This window comes from Podarcis melisellensis (assembly GCF_964234715.1).
Source record: "Podarcis melisellensis genome assembly, chromosome: 17".
Classification (NCBI taxonomy): domain Eukaryota; kingdom Metazoa; phylum Chordata; class Lepidosauria; order Squamata; family Lacertidae; genus Podarcis; species Podarcis melisellensis.
In genome coordinates this window covers 8,831,654-8,850,515 of record NC_138534.1, presented here as the reverse complement: position 1 = coordinate 8,850,515, position 18,862 = coordinate 8,831,654, and the positions used below count along the sequence as shown (strand labels likewise).

The following is an 18,862-nucleotide window of genomic DNA, read 5'->3' as shown; positions in this document are numbered from 1 at the left end:
CCTTTCACCACCCTGCTTATACCAAAATATTGGGGTATTTTTTTGGGGGGGAGGGGTCTTTCTTCTGCATGGTGGGAACTGGCTTATAGGTAGGATACGATTGCCACGTCTCCCTACCGCACAAAAATTCAGCATTTAAAAAAAAATTCTGTGCCTTGAATTCTTTCCTCTATTTGTCTCCATCTCAACCTTTCCTCTTCTCTTCCATTATAATCATTTTATTGTCTCCTCTTCATCCCCAATCCTTCTGTGTCTCATGCCCTCTTCAAAAGAACCCACAAGCAGGGCTGCTGTTGGTCTTAAAATGTTGTTAAGCATTAGAACATGAGAGGACAGTGGGTTGGTTTTACGTTGAGCCTTTTCCTATCAAAAGCTGTATTTTGGGAAGCCTGGTAGGAGGCAAATGTTTGGAAAGGACTTGGTATATACACATTTCGATATCCTGATCTCTACAAGCAGGTGTCAGATAAAGCACACACAATTTGAGGGGGGGGGGGAAACTAAAGCAAAATCTGGGCTACAGCTACTAAGGGGAAGATCTGCAAAGAAAGAAAGTCCATGTTCTACAGCTTGGGGAGTTCTGCTAAAACTTTGTTCATATTCAAGCTCTCAAAAAGGAGCTAAGACCATGACCAGGCCAAGTACCAAATGAGGAAGCATAGTCACTACCTCTTGTCATATTAACTTCTTGTCATAATGGCAGCATTCAGCAGTTGGAGACAAGAGCCCACAAGGCATACAGGTTTAATTACTTTATTGTACAAAAAAAGCCGCTTTTTGAAATGCCAGAGCTGTGTGAATAGTCCTTGCCCTCCCCAGACTCTGGATGTTCCACCTCATGGAGTAAAATATGACAAAGCTGAAGCAGTGTTCAACAACCAAGTGGTTCCAGATCCTTGTTTCCTAGGTTCTGTCTGCAGGTACCATTTTGGAGCCCAGCCCTTCCTCTCGCAGTCTAGACAAAAGCCTCTTAGGCCCAGAGCAGTAGTCTGGTTCATGAAGCTGGTTCAGTGAGTTTCCAGTGATTCTCCAGTTCAGTCTTAGGAAGAAAAAGGAGGAGAGGCCACTGGCTATAAAACTAAAAAATAATGATAATCATGGAAGTTGAGTTCATGGCGTCAGAGAAGCAGAGTCCCAGAAGTTGAGGAGCAAGACAGCTGTTGCCTTGAGAAGGCGGGACGACTGCTTCAGAACAAGCCGGTGCTTCTTTACGTGGTCGTCTGCCTCCTTCCTTGGGCTCTTTTTGCTGGTCTGCCATGCCCGTTTTCTCCCATTCAATTCAGGAAGCCAAGAACTCCGCTCTCCTTTTCCGCAAGGCTGTGCTGCCTGCTCTTCCACGGTCACTATGTCACCTCTAATGTTATATGAACCTCCTCTTGGTGGTGGTGTGTTGAGCAGCTGCAAGTGCGGGCCTTGGCCAAGAGGGAGGGCTGGAAACCTGTAAGAGGTGGGGGCTCTGGCTCCTCCTCGTCAGGCTCCTCAGGCGCTGGCCCCAGCAAGCAATCTAGAGGGAGAAATTAAAGGGGGCACATGAAACTGCCGTCTACAGTCGCTTTATCAAGGAGGGGAAGGTGTTTCAGCCCTGTATTGTCAGCCAAGTTGTATTTCCCTGATTTGCTATCCAAGATACATTTTTAAAAGGAGGTGCCAGGGAGTAAGCCTGAGTCTTTGTGCCTATAGAATCATCCTCTCCCACTAAGCTATATATCCTATTCCCTAAAGGCAAATGTCTCCAAAGCTGCCATCCTGTGTTTTCCTTTCCTGTAGGAAAAGCACCTTAGCATTGCAGGGGAGAAAGCACCACTAAGAAAATGGCTGGACTAGTGTTCTGCATTACAACCTTACCTGCTGATTTATTGTAAATGAAATGCAGCTGCTAACAAAACAGGAGCCTACTATGGATAGCTACTGCCCTGTTTTCATCTGACTCTGTATCAGATGGGTTTCTGCATTCTCCATGGACCGGCAGGGTGTGGAAAGAGCATCTCCTCCCTGCCCCCCCCCCACCTCTATTCATCAACTTGAGCACATGGCCTCTAGTAGTAACTGTGATGGACTGCCACACAATATAACAGATGTGCTTTGATACAATACAAATATAAGGGCAAGCAGTTTGATGTTGGTTATGGCAAGTGAATGGAGACAGGCCAGCTCAGCTCACATAGATGGTACCGTGTAGTGTTGGCTTTAAATAAGTGTTCAATTATAGAACAAGATAATGCAAAATAGTACTTTAAATTTGTGTCATGTGTGGGGATAGTGGTGTTACTATGCCCAAGTGGGTTTTTTTCTTTCTTTTAAGGTGTAGGTCAGATTTATGCTGTAGTGGTATATAGTCATATTACGCTATGCTTTGTGGCACATATCTAGTGATGGAAACACTTTACAACCCCAAATATTTTCTGCAAGTAAAGGTAAAGGACACCTGGACAGTTAAGTCCAGTCAAAGGCGACTATGGAGTTGCAGTGCTCATCTCACCAGCCTTCATCCACTGACAGCTTTCCAGGTCATGTGGCCAGCATGTCTAAACCATTTCTGGCACAACGGAACACCATGACTGAAGCCAGAGCAGCGCACGGAAATGTCCTTTACCTTCCCACTACAGCAGTACTTATTTATCTACTTGCACTGGCATGCTTTTAAACCACTAGGTTGGCAGGAGCTGGGACAGAGCAACGGGAGCTCACCCTGTTGTGGAGATTTGAACTGCCGACCTTCCAACTGGCAAGCCAAAGAGGCTCAGTAGTTTAGACCACCACGCCACCCGCTTCCCTACTTTCTGTAAGTAGAAATGAAGGGCTGTAGGGGAGATGGTCACAGTATCCATAAATTCCTAGTGTTAAACTTCTGTCATTGCAGCTCCCCCATCTCTTTCCCCTATCCCAACTAAAGAGCCCTATAGAGATGGGAATTGTGTTACGAAGCTGGTCCCACCAGAAAACATTTTATTGGAATGATCATAACTCTATTCACTGACCTTCAGACCTCAGCACTACAACCAGATTGTGTAGCATTTCACAGGACTGTTGGAAATTTCTATGTGCAAAACATTATCACATCTTGGAATCAAGCACATGAATCCCATTGAAATAAGTAATGAGTTTTTTGTTTTTTTAACAGTCATAAAAGGCTGGGCTGTGTGTATATTGATTGTATATATTGTGTGTGTGTGTATACTGTATATATATATATATATACACACACACACACACTACAGGAGCATAGGCAAAATGCAGAGTATGGTACAGAGTTCAAAGTTAGTTTCTTCACAATTTCCATTCAAAAATGTTTCTAGCCCTAGTAGCTAGAAAGCATCTCAACAGTGTCTGCTTGGAAAAAACAAAATGTGTGAATTAATAAGATTTACAGAAATAAAGCTTAGTAATATGGATCATAATCCTGAGAAGGTAGCCCATCTGATCCTAAACTACTTCTGCCTTGTGGGGATATCTTCAGGAGAAGAAAAGACTAAGGAGTAAACCTTACACAAATCCAGAGTGGAGTCGCTAAGACAGCTGGATGGCGCCTTGTATGCTTTCTTCCGGTAATTCCTGCAGCCAAGCTGGTGCCAGACATCTTGCTCTGCTTTCTATTGGACCACATCATTGATGCTGAGAAGAGGGTCTTGTTGTCTGGGCAGCCCAGGACCTCCATACATACTACCCAGGCTTGTGTCCCGGGGAGGTCACTAGAGCACTGCTAACACAAAGGTATGACTTCACCCCCGTAGGTGCACTCCATTGTCTCGAGACAGATGGATGCCAACACAGAGAAATAAGGCTCTGTGTGGTTTGTGTCCTGTATTTCTCAGTGTCCATTCTCATGGCTAGTAAACCAGAATACAGTGGTACCTTGGGTTACATACGCTTCAGGTTACATACGCTTCAGGTTACAGACTCCACTAACTCAGAAATAGTGCTTCAGGTTAAGAACTTTGCTTCAGGATGAGAACAGAAATTGTGCTCTGGTGGCGCGGCAGCAGCAGGAGGCCCCATTAGCTAAAGTGGTGCTTCAGGTTAAGAACAGTTTCAGGTTAAGTATGGACCTCCGGAACAAATTAAGTACTTAACCCGAGGTACCACAGTAAATTGGGCAAAGCTTGAGAAGCCTGAATAATTTATACAGGTCACAGAATTCAGCTTTTCTTGGTGCAGATTGTGGGATTTTTTAAAAAAGCACTGAATGCTACAAAGGGCATAGTTTATTGTACATCACTGCTGCTGTCACCTGCCACACTCACCTGCAAGATCATGTGCCAGGTCTTTGATCAGGTGACCGACAATGGCATAGGCCACACTCACCACCACCATCACGGCCATGATCATGTAGAGCACAGCTTTGGGCAATGGAACAAGGTCATAGGCAGCTGGCTGGTATTCACTGTAAAGAGGGCTCTCATTGGAGGAAGAGGGTTGAGTAAGTAGTGCCAAGGTCTCGGTGCGATTTGAGGAGCTCATGTTCATTGGCCACGTTTGAGAGGGGAGAGCCATGTTCTGATATTGTGGAGCCTTGTTGCCTGGTGGATAAGTGGCTGCAGGGACAGGGAGAGTCTGAAACACAAGGGGAAGATACTTTGGTTAGTTAGGGGCCCATCACGAGCCCTGTCCTGATGCCATTTGCAAATGACTTATACTTGCTTTTACAGCCAAATTTGCAGTGGTATTGGAGAAGGGGGGGTTGCCTTACCATGCAGGGGTTTTTGTTGGGGGAATGGAGGATGGGTTGGCAGCAGCAGCTAGGAAACCATCGATCTGCACCCCCTGTGGTATTCCCAAAGGGTAACCCCTCCGAAATCAGTTTGTTTGGCTCACTGTTTGTTTGACACCAGCCAACAGGTTTCTTAGCATCCTACTGCAGGAACACTGGACTTAAAAAGAGACTAGTGTTTCCTAGCAGCTTCTGCTTTAAGAGTTTTTGCTATTTTGGGCTCAGTAACAGCTTTGGAAGTGACAATTAGATTGGCAAAATGGCACTGGGGTCGGGGAGAGTTAAAAACCAATGAGGGTTCTCCAATGTTTGTGCACATGGAATCTTTTCAAAAACAGTGTAAAGCAGCACTTTCTGGACACAGGCTTACCACCTCAGTGAGGACTAAGCTCTAGGTGTGGTAAGAGGTTTGCATAAAAGTCCAGTATGCCAGATCCTGTCAAACCTTGACAGAACTTGTAATTTCATTCCGTCAATCTTCATCCATTTATTTAGAATGCTGCTTTCCCCCATCCTTTTCTAAAATATTCTATACCACTTCTCAGTTGAAAATCACAAAGCTGTGTATAGCACCAAGTAAATAATACTGTACAGTAAAACCCAACACCTATACATAAAGAAACAAGTTATCCAGGCAGTTCCTTGAGTCTTCTGCTCCAAATAACTAATCCTATTTCCCTCCCTAGCCATTAGAAAAGAGCCAGGTCATTTCCCCCTCAAAATTCGAAAGCAGGTACCAGTCCTTTTTTATGTCAAGCACTCAAAATTATCATATAAATAAATATTCAACAGAAACTGAAAATTTACTAGGAGTCCTACAAATGGGTTACATCAGCATTTACCAGCTTTCAGCATTAGAATTCCCTATTTTAACTTCGCAAATAAGGGGAATTTTTATTTTTTTAGCAATTTCAGGTTGTGATTCTACAAGTGCTGCACCACCAAGAAAAACTACCTGACAAACTTCCCCATAACCTGCAGAGAGCAATTAAGAATTGATCTACTAGTGGTGACAGGTTGGCCATTGCCAGGTTACATCACCCTGCTGTCATCAGTATGTTGCTAGCCTACAACTGCCATGCCTCAGCACTGGCCATGGTTTCCGGGATTGATGGGAGATAGAATCCAACAACATCTGAAAGGCCACTGGTTCCCTACTTCAAGCACAGATGGAGTCTTGGTACTGTTAAGAAGGATGCTCCAGGCAGATCCCAGTTCTACTCTAAGAAGGGGGTCCATAGGCCATTTTATCTCCCAGAAGTTTATCTGTCTCTTTTGTGACAATCCCACAAGCTTCTCCCAGCCTTTAAATCACAGGATGGGAGTGTTCCTCAAGCAGGGTGGCAGGAAAATTAAACAAATGGGCAATTGCATCTTACCACACATGCTCAAAACCCAAAAGGGAAGGCAAACCTGTTGCAAATAATTCCTTCTTTATCCCAAATACAGTCAGGAGAGTTCCTCTTGTGCCTTTCTAAATGACACTCCCGCCAGAGTCACACCCATTTAAGTAAGGTGCAAATAATGCTACTAAGCATGTACAGTGCATTGCAGGATTTCAAAGCATAATATTTGCAAACAGATCCATTAAGTAGGCTACTATTTTCATATTGCTGCAAAGAAGAGATTTTAATGAGGTTTTGCATACTGTACTTTTTGCTGCTTTGTTAACACCCTTAGTACGATGGCAAAAGCTCTGACCTTAAATGAGTTGTCTGCATTTTGTACAGTATGAATGGGCTGGAGTTTCAGCCCATGTGTTTTCAACCTCCTGTTTCATAATAAATCTATCCCGGTGTGCTCCTTTACTGACCTCCTACTATGTATATTCACCAACTGGCAAAATGCCCTCTGTGGGAGGATGATTAGGTGATGGGCAATAGCAGCTAGCTTTGTCAACGATTAGTACTGGCATCTACTTCTACAGTTATAAAGTTGGTAGCTGGAAGGAGCAAAATTAATTGTAATGATGTGGCAATTTTAAGTCAGAATGGGGTACTAGTTCTTTCCACAAAACCTTCCTGAATAATCAGCAAAGGATCTTGTGGCACCTTGAAGAGTTACATTTCATTATGGCATAAATCATTCCTAGACTAGGCAGTTGTCAGTTGCAGATATATATACACACACATGGTGATAGTAAAGAGGTGCAGAGCTGTTAACTAGTGAGGTCAGAAGGAAATTAAAAGCGAAAAGTACGGATAGTGACAATTCAGTTTGATTTATAATGTCTCAGTAGTAGGAGTCCTAAGACAAAGCCATGAGTACAACAGCAAACTGGAAGTCTGCTCAATCTCTTTGCAATAACTTGTTCTGGGTTATTGATGTTAGCTGATGCTGCATGTTGGTCAGCATAGCAGGATTGCTGTAAAAAAGACACCTTCAGACTTCATTGTAGCCATGCAATACAGTTCAATAATCTTACAAGTTAAGACTCCTGTAGAAGCACTTCTTGCCAATTCAAAGAAAGCAGCAATATTTGACTGGGCAGAAAAAAGGTCAGCCAGTAGTGAATCGATGTCTGAGCTACGATGGCCTTTTAAATCTTTTCCTTTAACACTTGGAATGTTTCAGAATGCAGTTCTAAAACGGATATAGTTTTAGCTTTCTCTCTGTGATATACAGTATTTACCTTTTTAATGCTTCTTTTTAGAATTGTATATTGAGTTTTATTGTTTCTATTATATGACAGAATCTTGGCTGTTGGGCAACTAATAAACATGGTAATTTAAAAAAATGCTTTTATAAATTTTATAACTGTGTAGCCAAGCCATAGGCCAGGAACTATCCCAGAAATTTGGCAGAGGTGTGGGAGCTCACCACAAGGAAGCAGGTCCCATGTCTATGTTGTTAGAAGTATGCATCAATAGGAATGCGGACATGCAAGACAGCATAGCAAATTAACAAATCAGTATCAATGAGTGACCTTCCTATTGCCTTCCAAAGGCTTTTTATAAAAAAAACCATTTAGGACCTTGACCGATGGGCCATGGGGCCAAAACAAACAAGATGAATTTTAACAGGGAGAAATGTAAAGTATTGCACTTGGGCAAAAAAAATGAGAGGCACAAATACAAGATGGGTGACACCTGGCTTGAGAGCAGTACATGTGAAAAGGATCTAGGAGTCTTGGTTGACCACAAACTTGACATGAGCCAACAGTGTGACGCGGCAGCTAAAAAAGCCAATGCAATTCTGGGCTGCATCAATAGGAGTATAGCATGTAGATCAAGGGAAGTAATAGTGCCACTGTATTCTGCTCTGGTCAGACCTCACCTGGAGTACTGTGTCCAGTTCTGGGCACCACAGTTCAAGAAGGACACTGACAAACTGGAACGTGCCCAGAGGAGGGCAACCAAAATGGTCAAAGGCCTGGAAACGATGCCTTATGAGGGACGGCTAAGGGAGCTGGGCATGTTTAGCCTGGAGAAGAGGAGGTTAAGGGGTGATATGATAGCCATGTTCAAATATATAAAAGGATGTCACATAGAGGAGGGAGAAAGGTTGTTTTCTGCTGCTCCAGAGAAGCGGACACGGAGCAATGGATCCAAACTACAAGAAAGAAGATTCCACCTAAACATTAGGAAGAACATCCTGACAGTAAGAGCTGTTCGACAGTGGAATTTGCTGCCAAGGAGTGTGGTGAAGTCTCCTTTGGAGGTCTTTAAGCAGAGGCTTGACAACCATATGTCAGGAGTGCTCTGATGGTGTTTCCTGCTTGGCAGGGGGTTGTACTCGATGGCCCTTGTGGTCTCTTCCAACTCTATGATTCTATGACTATTCACCCAACTAGGGCCACTCCTAGCAGCTAGGATCCGGGAACGTGCAGCTTTTCAAAGCCTTGTAATATCTCCAAAAATGCATTTTAGCTACGCAGCTATTAAGGATAACAGAGCCTTAGTTCATCGCACTAGCATGGCAAATGGGAACTAGACAGCTGTACTGTATTTTAAAAGTCAGAAAGGTTCTCACCTGACAGAAACTTCATGACATTGTCCAACAACTTGCTGAAATGAAGGATTGTGTAAAAAAGCACCCTGTCCCTTAGAAAGGAAAACTGTCTCTATTTTGAATATTGGAAAAGCAAGGCAGGAAAAAAGAGTGGTTTGCCCCTAATCCAGGCATGTCCAAAGTCCGCTAGTCGGTTTAATCCAGCCCCTGTGGCAGTTTATTTCCTGGGGTTAAAGCCTTAAAAAACCTCAACAACTTCAACCCTAAAAAAAACCTCATAAAAAAGGTCAACAATTTCAATCCTAACAATCCTACAAAAAGGTCAACAACTTTGGCTGGCCCTTTGGCTGGCCCTCACGGCCCTTCACTTCATCAAATCTGGCCCTCTGAGAAAAGTTTGGACACCACAGCCTGATGTAGTAGTGGCATATTAAAGCTAATAAATACAATGCATCATAAGCCTTCTTTGTTAAATGAATTTTGCCACAGGAGTCTTATTTTTTCCTACAAGAGACTAACATGGCTACCCAACCAGATTCATCAATAGGAAGTGATGCTGCCTCCTCCAGTCGGCTATAACAGTTGTTGGTACTGAGCAGCACTTAATTTCTAAGGGGGGAAAGAAAGGTAGAAAGACACCATTGAGAAAAGAATTCAAATTTTAAAAGCAATAAAGTCATTTGTGGGGAAATTTGCCTCCTCACCTTCTTGCTAATTCCAGTGAGGGTTACTGAGCAAAGGCTTTGTGGAATCCTGTTACTTGTTTCTAAGCCTTCCAAGAAGTTATTAAGATTTACAAGGCTTAAAATAACTGCTCTTTTGTTTGCTTGTTTCCCCCCTAGCCTGCCTCTGCAGTTATGGCTTGAAAGAAAAAAGAAAATGCACACACAAAAAACCACTATCTTTAAATTGTTAGTGCCAGTTATGAGTGGCTCTGGGGGTGCATCAGTTTATAGCTAGTCACAGAGAGACAGAAGGGAAAGTACATCAGAAGGGACGATTTGGCATCAGCTCCTGTTATATGACTCTCTGCCCTCCCGACAAATCCAGCATAAAACCCAGGGGTCTTGTATTAATGCACTGCTGTTCAGGCAAGTGAAAAAGCAAGCAGACACATTTTAACATGTTCCATAAGGAGAGCAAAAGCAACGTGTACCCTTAACACTCTCCGCTGGTGCAGCAAAGGGAATTCTGGTGGGTGCTGCTTATCATGTGAGGAATGACAGAAACTAACATCATTTTCCTGCACAGTTATTAAAAGTTTCCTTCCAGTTTCCACATACCCCTCCCCATCTTTTACCTGGGTGGTGATGTTGGATTTTATGTTCTCGTCCCCTGCTTTGATGGCGCATCTGCTTCTTTGCAAGTCTGGCAGTCAGCAGCTGAGAAGAAGGCAGTTCTGGGCTCCTCTGGTTTCAGGACTCCGCTGAAGAAGCACAACAAATAGATTAGCAGCTGCGGTCACTGCCCAGCCCGCTGCTTTGAAAAGCGCAGAGAGCGCCTGGCCAGGGAAGCCCAGGGGAAAGACTCCGCCCACTCAAGTGATGTCACAGAATGGTTTCTTGTCTGGTTGGATCTCATTTTGGGCTTGTGAATGCACAGCTGATGATAACAGCACAGTAGTATATTTATTTCGGTCAATGACCAGTAGAGAAGAGCCTAGGATACAAGATAAGAATAGTCAACTGAACACACATCTCCTAAATGTAGTGGCTTAAAGGAGTTACAACTATCAGCATGAAGTGAATTTGTTTTGAAGGGAGCACATTATTGCAGGAAGCTGGCCACAGCATGCATATGTGTGTGTGTTTGTTGTAATGTATATAAATTAGATAGATGGTTCATTTATATACATTACAGCAATTATTCAACCATAATTTTAACATTTCCAAGGTCGTCTCCCTTCCCCTTCTTTCTGCAGTTCTTTGAATTTATTTTCGTCCTTTCCTGCATACTTTAAATCACCTTAACTTATTCTTTTATTCATCTATTCTCATATATATTTCATATACATTTTTGAAACAGGTCCTGACCCACCAGTTGAAAACCACTCCTGGAAATCTAAAACTGCCTTTCTGAGCTTTTAACTCTGCAAAAGTTTGATTTTAAAATTATTATTATTTTAAAAAATCATTTTTATTTTTAAAATAAAAGCTGAAAGTAGCTTTTTTGTTGTTGCTATTAATTAACTAGTCCATAACATATTGAAATGAATTGCCTGGGATATTTGCACATTTCTGGACTTAAGGAAATGTACTTGGATGAAACACTCAGCAATATTTATCTCGACAGGGTTCATCCTCCCACCTGGTAGCGCTGCCTCCTCTATCTTGCGTTTCTTTTCTTATCGTTTTTCAAAATATCGCTCCACTTTAACAAGAAAGTGGGGTGGCTTTTGCTATAGTGCTCTGTAGTGTAATAATTTTAGTTTAGTAATCCTATTAGCCAAGGCAAGGGGGAGGTGTGCCCCCTTTTCTTAAGGTGCAAAGCTCTATTTTGGTGCTGTCTGCACATGGATTATGATAGTAAAAATACACCAGCTGGCAAATCTCATATGTGGTGTCACCCAAATCCAGGACAACTCACAAATCCTCACTGATTGTGGAATCTCAGTCTAGATTTGTTAACTTTTAAATGACAAGAGTCTTCTATCCATCCTCTGGATTTTCAGAGTCATGGCTTTCAACTTTCTTATCCTGTCCTTACTCTACAAATCAGTCTTTGCAGAATAGCAAATTAATGAAAGAACTGTCAGATTATATGTATATATATATGTGTGTGTTTGTGTATATTATATGTAAATATTGCCCTGGACTTGCAACTAATGTTTAACTAATTTTATTTTGAACTGAGCAAGAAGTGGACATTGCCAGGAGAAACTGCAATATCCACAAACCAGTGGATATCCACAAACCAGCCTTCCAGGACACTCTTTAATAAACTTATCTTAAGGTGTCCATTCTGGACTCAAGGAAGAATACAACATGAAACAGCTGAATTACAATACATGAAAAAGTTCAACGCCACTGCTTTTGGGTTAAATAGAAATTATTATTTTTTTATAATACTGTATATGTTAATTAGCTGACCAATGCCAGTTTATCTATGCTATGTATTATTGCAAATGTAGTGGTTCCTGGCCCCACTGTAGGTGTCATTAAATCATCTCAGTTGTTCTCAATTATCACCAGTCTGCTTCTATAAAAGATTAGAAGTTTGCCTATTTAATATACATTGTCACTGTAATTTTTACCCAAGGTACCACTGTATTACAATTTTAATTTAAATGGTAAAACATTAAATACAATGAAGTGGAATTCAACGTCCCACTATGACGTAGCATGAGGTATTGCTGTACAGTGGTACCTCGGGTTAAGTACATAATTTGTTCTGGAGGTCTGTTCTTAACCTGAAACTGTTCTTAACCTGAAGCACCACTTTAGCTAATGGGGCCTCCCAATGCCACCGCTGCACGATTTCTGTTCTCATCCTGAAGCAAATTTCTTAACTTGAAGCATTATTTCTGGGTTAGCGGAGTCTGTAACCTGAAGCGTATGTAACCCGAGGTACCACTGTATAGCTATTCCCTGTCAGGAAAAGAGGGGGGAGTATAAATAAATATGTAGTAGCATAAATAAATAGAAAAATAGATAGTCTTTCATTCGAACAGAATGTGTTCTGGTGGCTGGTGATTTGGAAATGCAGATATTTGTTCCCAGGCCCCTTGCTGCTGCCCTGAGGGAATTTTGGGCGGGAAGCAGCTTTCCCTCAGGGCAGAGTTTGGTCCAGTGAAGGAAAAAAGTAAACTGTGACACCTTTCTCACAAAATCAGTTTCAAGCCCCAGTCCCCACTCCTATTTTTCCTTTGGGCTCTTCTTCCATGCACAATCCTTCTTGAGAGTAGGGGGTGTGAATCCTTTTTCATTTCTGTGAGATTATTTATATAGCAATGTCTCTTAAACATGTCCTGAGTAGTGTCCCATGGACCTCGTAGTTAGTCACACATCAAGACGTTTGGTTAATATCAGGTGGAGAGAAATGTACCCCATCAACTCCCCTCCCTACCGTACACAGATTACACCATTTTGTAATCCCCCCCCCTCGTGCTTTCTTTTCTGTGGTAAAAAACCCCTAAAGTGCCAGTACATGCACATTGTTAAAAGTGTTGTGGGTGCCAGCACAAAATGGCTGCCGCTGGGCAGCAAGAAGGTGCCAGGGTACTGTACAAAAACTTGTTACTTTTGTGACTTTTTCAGTCATGAAAATGACCTGCCCCTCCTTATCTCTAATTGTAACATTAGCAAAGCTTTAAAAAGTGGGGAGGTGTTTAAGAAAGACAAATTTTTCCCATTTTAAATGGAGAACTGAATGGTATACGTAACTTATAAAAGCCTAATTCTCTTACAATAACCTCAATTTTTCATACAACATGACAAAAACGAGGGGCTTGGCCAAAGTCACACAACTTCATGACTGAAGAGGTGTCTGAGCTGAGGTTTTTCTTTGCTCCCAAGTCTCATCAGCCTATCAGCTAAAAAAACCCCAGTTTTCCATCTTGCATGCAGATATATTTTCGCTCTGGTTCTGGAGGAGAAAAACTGCTTCTTTAAAAATTTATTTAACATTAATATTACTCACTTGAAAAGAAGCAAACCATCATACATAGTGATTCAGATTCATTCTCAGATATACATATAGAGCATTAGATTGCACTTAATTCCTTTCCTATTGGAATTTCCTGAACACAGTGACTATAAATGAAGCAGGATAAATCAAATTGTGGATAGAATGCTCTGCAGCCAACTCCAAGCTGAACAGATTAGAAGTTGTTCAAGAAGTCATCGTTTCTTTGGTTCTCAGCAAACTAGGGGTGGAGGGTGAGGAAAGTTAGTTCAGATTATTTTTTTCTATTGCAGGTTTATTATTTAACCTTCTCAAATTGCTGTCATTATGTAGGTGGGCATGTGAGAGAGATGGGCATCTCTGTCCTCATCTTATTAACTGTTTTTCCATATTAGCCACAATCCAGAGTAGGAAATATATATCATTTGCATGCACAACACATTGAGTGTCTTATTTTACTGTTCAGCTGATGCCTCTGCTGCATCAAAACCTGTTTTGGGGTGTCAGAAGTGGCTTGCAGTCTAATGTCCTGTCCTGTGATGGAAAAATACGGGCCCAAACCAAGGATGGAATCCAAGTAAACATAGTTATTGAATGCTAGGCTTGGATTTCATCTGGAACTAGATGAGGATTTTATCTCTTTCATGACCCAGGCAAGATCAGTAAGAGCCATCTGAGATTTTAGCATTTTCCATCACCCACAACAGATTTGATTAGTGGATTCTGAATGAACACTTACATGTACTGTGCTGACCACAGACAAAATATGCCTAAATCTGCTCAGCATGCTTGTCCTGAATTTCTGAGAGTATTCACAGTTAGTTACAGTATTTATTATAATTTTCCTTATAGAGAAATGGTACATAAGTTTTGTAATACAAGTATTTTGTAATTATCCTTTGGCGTTTTTTAAATCTCTGTGTTATAGATAAACTTATTCTCCTCATCATTACAGGCTGCTATGTCTAATAAGAAATTTCAGCTCCAAGAGTCAGAACAGGAGCAAGATAAACCTGATAGTCCATTTGACATCTTCACTAATCTAGAAAGAAATGACTTAAGTGATAATCCATCCAGGTAAGAATTACAGTACATTTTTTAAAAAACACCAAATAAACCAAAATACTGTTAAATCTTAAAATAACTGTGCATATTGACAAAAGCATGTCCTAATCTAACGATTTAACAAATGTGAAGGAGTTGATATGGGTAACAAAGTTGGAATCATTCATAAAGCAAACTTTTTAGAGAGATTGGTTTTCAGTGTGGTTCACTCCTAGTATGGGAACACTTAGCAGTATCAGCTATGGCTGCACCATTGGAACATAGGAATATTCCTTATAGTATTGGTTCATCTACCTCAGTATTTTCTACAGACTGGCAGCAGCTCCTCAGGGCTTCAGACAGGTGTGTTTCCCAGCCCTGCCTGTAAATGCCAGGGACCGATTTGGGACCTGTTGCATGCAATGCAAGACCAGGGACTATTCCTCAGAATATTCCAGTGACCCCCAGTGAATTATGGGATCAGAGAGAAGGGATGAGTCCACATTTCTTCAATCAAGAGAATACTAGATGAAATGTAGGACTTTGGATGGGGTTCTTTGGCTCAATCATGAAATTCACTGGTGGGCTTTCAGCCTCCAGGGTTGTTGTGAGGATAAAATGGGATAACCTTCTCAATGCTCCCCCTGGGCTTTTTGGAGGAAGGGTCAGTGGCAGAGACTTGGATATGAAGAAAACCTGGAATCTTTTGGTGCGAGTGGAGGTAATTCTCAAAGTGTGTTTCATTGGCAGAATATGCCAGTGCAACTCTTCCATACATCTAAAACAACCTCTCCTGCTTGCGATGTTGGCACAGTAAAGAGACTTACTTGGTGGGAGTGTCCCAAAGCAACATTCTTTGGGGATATGATTTTCATCAATATCAACTGTATTATGGGCCAGGATCTTCTGCCTATTCCATTACTGTGAAAACTAAAATGAAGGCTGAAAGCTCAAGGAACTTGTAGGCTTCCTATTAATGACAGCCAGATTGGTTATCACTAGACATTGGGAATACCTTGACCTCTTGCTGGGTACCTGGTACAACAAAGCCTGATTCCTGTCAGTCTCAGAATAATTAAGCAAAATATGTCTCTTTAGGGGACAAATTAAGAAAGATACATTTTATAACATCTGGCAATTTTTTATTGAATTTACAGTGAATATGTTTGCCCCCAATGAGAATCCCCCCCCCCAATAATGCACCTTGGTTTGGAATCAGAAACCAGTTTGGTGATATGTCCCCTTGTGCCTGGACTGAGTGGTCTTGACTTTTTCTTCCTGTTACTTTTTTGAGCAAACTTTCTTGATAATCCTGTGAAGTAGAATATGTTGTAAGATATGACTAAATTATGATTCATTTCTTTTGGCTTATTTTGTGTGTATGCATAACCAATTTCTTTATAATTTGAACTTCTTTTAAAAATCAGATAAATTGAGTGGCCCCCGCTCTTGAGTAAAATATTGGTGCCTTTGCTGTTTTGAATTCAAAGGCAAAAATGAAGACAATTCAAACAGCATTTGACATTTTTTCATGATCTATAGGAAAGAAACTTCCAACACCTCTCTTCCTAATTCAAATACAACTGGAGGGGAGTCGGACAGCAAATCCTCAAGTTATTTTATAGCCCTTGATTCATCTATTGAAAATCTGCAAGAAAGAGCCCAGCAAATTATTGATAAGATGAATGAGAAGCGTAAAGAAGACCAAGTGCTCATGAACAATTTCCGAGAAGGTCTTTTGATGAAGGTAAATATGTGGGGGTAATGGAGTGCAGGGAATCTGAGGATCAGGAAAGAATTATTGAGCTCCATCTTGCCAGTTAGCAAATGTTTTGTATTATTTTCCCCCAAAACATTACAAATCTACCTGGTGCATTTAACTAAGATTTACAAATTGTTAACACCAGTGTCCTGGAAAAATGTTAAGTACCAGCCTTGAGTTTATTCCCTCATACCACTTCCCCTCCACCGACTGGACAAACTCCCTCAATTCTTTCCTCTTCCCACTTCCTGTATTGAAAGGTGCTTTTTCCACATCCATATTGACTAATTTGCTCATCTTCATCCGTGAACTCTGCACTGTTCTGTCCTTGGCAGAAGTGGTTCTATGGGTGGTGTGGAGCTGCTACACTAGTTTTCCAGTAGGTGGGTCGCTGTTGTTTAGTGGGCGAGGCAGTGGGGAGACCAACATGGTGCAATCAGTGTTTAGCATGCCACCCTCTGCTTGCCAGGCTCTCCTTCCTATGTTTACTGACATGTCCATGTTGCATCAGTAACACCTGAAAAAGCCCCACAGTGACCACACCACAAATAGCGTTTTGTGATCACTCCCAAGGGACTCACAATTACTGCATGGTTGCCTATTTGATTGTGTTCTAACTTGTCACAGCCCGATCCTGCCATTTCATTTTGCTATACTTCCTAGACCCTACACATAAATGTGACTGTCATACAGCTGATGTGTGAGCATAGCCACTCTTAAGGAATTATCACTTAATCCTTAGCTACTCATAGGTGGACACATTTGTGTTAGAAATGAAAAGCAGGCAGTCTTTTTATTTAGGGAAACCCGATTACTAAGGAGTCCTTAGAAATCTAAAGTCTCCTTTAACTCCTGCTTCTTTCTCTTTCTACCAAAAAGGTTTCAAGCTTGGCAGAGAAGTTGGAAGAAAGCATGTTCCCTGTCTATGATCATCATAACAAGCTCATTCAAGATAAAATCCAAGAGCTTTACCAGATAATGGAGAGGATCAAACAAATTGAAACAGAGCTCAGGAAGGTCTGTCACACTGTGGAGATGTTATATAAAGACCTGTGTGAGCAGTCTGAATTGTGATTGCATGGAGAGAGAAAAAGTTGGGGAATATTGTTACATGTCCTTTTCCATCACTGGTGAATGTAATGGATATATACTTACTTCGTACCCCAAGCCCCTGTAACCTGAGTTCTGACTGTTTTTGTTGTTCTGAATTTGTTACTTGTTTTAAAAATACTTTTAAAAATAATGAAAGTAGGGAAAGGAAGAACGTATTTAAACAGAAAGGAAAATTGAATCCCAGTTATCAGGATCAAACTAGACATGTTCATATTATATAGCAGATTTTTGTTAAATGGCTAAAGTGGAAGGGTGGGGTAGCAGGATTGGGACCATTGAATGGCAGGAGGGTGCCTTTACTCCTTTGCCCATGCCACAGGCCTGGCTGGGCCTATCTCACACACCTGTTACATCACAACTGGTGTCATGGGAGGTGGGATTCCTATCACAACACAGTAGGAACAAAGAGTTAAAGGCTCCTCCCCTTCATTTAATAAAAAATCAACTACAAAACCAAACTATGCAACAGATATCACATTTGGCCCTCAGTAAGCAAATTTCAGGCACTTTGTTTGTCATTCTTTGCTTGTGTGTACGAGTCGAATTATTCCAGGGTGAAAACTCAATAAAATTGGAAATATATTGGCATGAAAAGCTGTACTTTATTTTTGTTTTACAGAAGAGTTTGAACTACTGCCATTATGTCTTAAGGAACTATAAATATAACAAAATGGCTTGAAAAGATACTGACTAAAACAGAATGAAGGGAAACATGGTCCCCGATTTCTGTCTCCTGCTTCCATTTTGTCATCATTGAGCTATTTCAACAGGACATTTTTTTTAAAGGGTGCTGAACTATTCAGTTGTCTGGTCATGATGGCTTATTAATTATGCTACTACTGCTAGTCATTTCTGCAAGTTTTGCACCAGAGCATGCATTGCAATTAAGCCAGGGATTTTTGTTACCCCCAAGATAATGATATACTCCTTGCAAAGACAATTTAGGGTACTGATGATATCCAACACTATCTCATTTGATATGCAGGGCTGGTCCAAAACATTTTGCTGAAAACAGGATGGATGGACTGGAAGTTGGTATTAAAATCAATACGGATGATGGGACAGTATCCTCCACTACATGCAAAATTAGCAAACTAACTTAAGGAGTGAAAGGCAGGCTGCATGGCGTTCACAGCTGTGTCCCATGATCTTGCCACTGCTCCCTGCATTTTCTTGAATTCAAGTTACACTAGAGGCTCAGGTGGCCTCAGTGGCTAGTAGTTCCTTATTTTCAACTCCAGCTGCCGCAACAGCTCCATACCCTTTTGGACAGAAATGATTTGGCTACTGTACTGCAGGCTCTGGTAACTTCCAGATCAAAGTACTGCAATGTTTTTTTCATGGGGCTGCCCTTAAAGATGACTCAAAAAATTCATCTGTTTCAAAGTGCATTGGCCAGATTACTGGCCGGGGTTCCATTTAGAGTTAATGTAACCCGTTTTAAAACAGGTGCATTAGTTGCTGTCATATACTATATTGATATAATTGGATATAAATTAGTCCATGCCTGGCAAATATTCAGAGAAGCTCTGTAAGATATTTAACATCATAATTCACCAAGGAGAGCTTTGTTTCAGCTCTAGAACGCCTGGGATAGAATTGGTATTCAGGATCACTATTGAAATTGAACTTGCTAATTTAAGTATGCATGCTAATTGGTT

General features: G+C 41.4%; 2 protein-coding genes across 7 annotated transcripts; one reads left to right on the top strand and one right to left on the bottom strand.

Moving 5' to 3' along the window:
• Positions 1-141: 141 nt before the first annotated feature.
• On the bottom strand, positions 142-10,084 carry LOC309360276 (small integral membrane protein 44-like). The gene is made up of 3 exons (XM_081894957.1): positions 9,960-10,084; positions 4,242-4,551; positions 142-1,504 (listed from the first exon to the last, which is right to left on the bottom strand). Exons 2-3 carry the CDS (start codon positions 4,489-4,491, stop codon positions 1,344-1,346), a joined length of 411 nt encoding a protein of 136 aa, XP_081751083.1. The 5' UTR covers positions 4,492-4,551; positions 9,960-10,084; the 3' UTR covers positions 142-1,343.
• A 119-nt stretch (positions 10,085-10,203) lies between these two features.
• On the top strand, positions 10,204-17,795 carry SYCE2 (synaptonemal complex central element protein 2; the record flags this gene model as incomplete). Of its 6 annotated transcripts, none has more annotated exons than XM_081894856.1 (4): positions 10,204-10,365; positions 14,238-14,359; positions 15,869-16,073; positions 16,968-17,795. In XM_081894856.1, the coding sequence occupies 4 exons, from the start codon at positions 10,204-10,206 to the stop codon at positions 17,160-17,162; spliced, it is 684 nt and encodes a 227-aa protein (XP_081750982.1). In that variant the 3' UTR covers positions 17,163-17,795. The 6 variants fall into 6 exon arrangements, with proteins under 6 accessions (XP_081750982.1, XP_081750987.1, XP_081750983.1 ...); XM_081894861.1 differs by lacking the exon at positions 10,204-10,365 and adding an exon at positions 12,452-12,460; XM_081894857.1 differs by lacking the exon at positions 10,204-10,365 and adding an exon at positions 12,612-12,876.
• Between the last annotated feature and the right edge of the window lie 1,067 nt (positions 17,796-18,862).

Coding starts and splice junctions, on each gene's coding strand:
- LOC309360276 (XM_081894957.1), bottom strand. CDS start 4,491: ATGGCTCTCCCCTCTCAAACGTGGCCAATGAACATGAGCTCCTCAAAT. Junction 1,505..4,241: donor CCTGGCACATGATCTTGCAG/GTGAGTGTGGCA, acceptor TTCTCCCTCTAG/ATTGCTTGCTGGGGCCAGCG.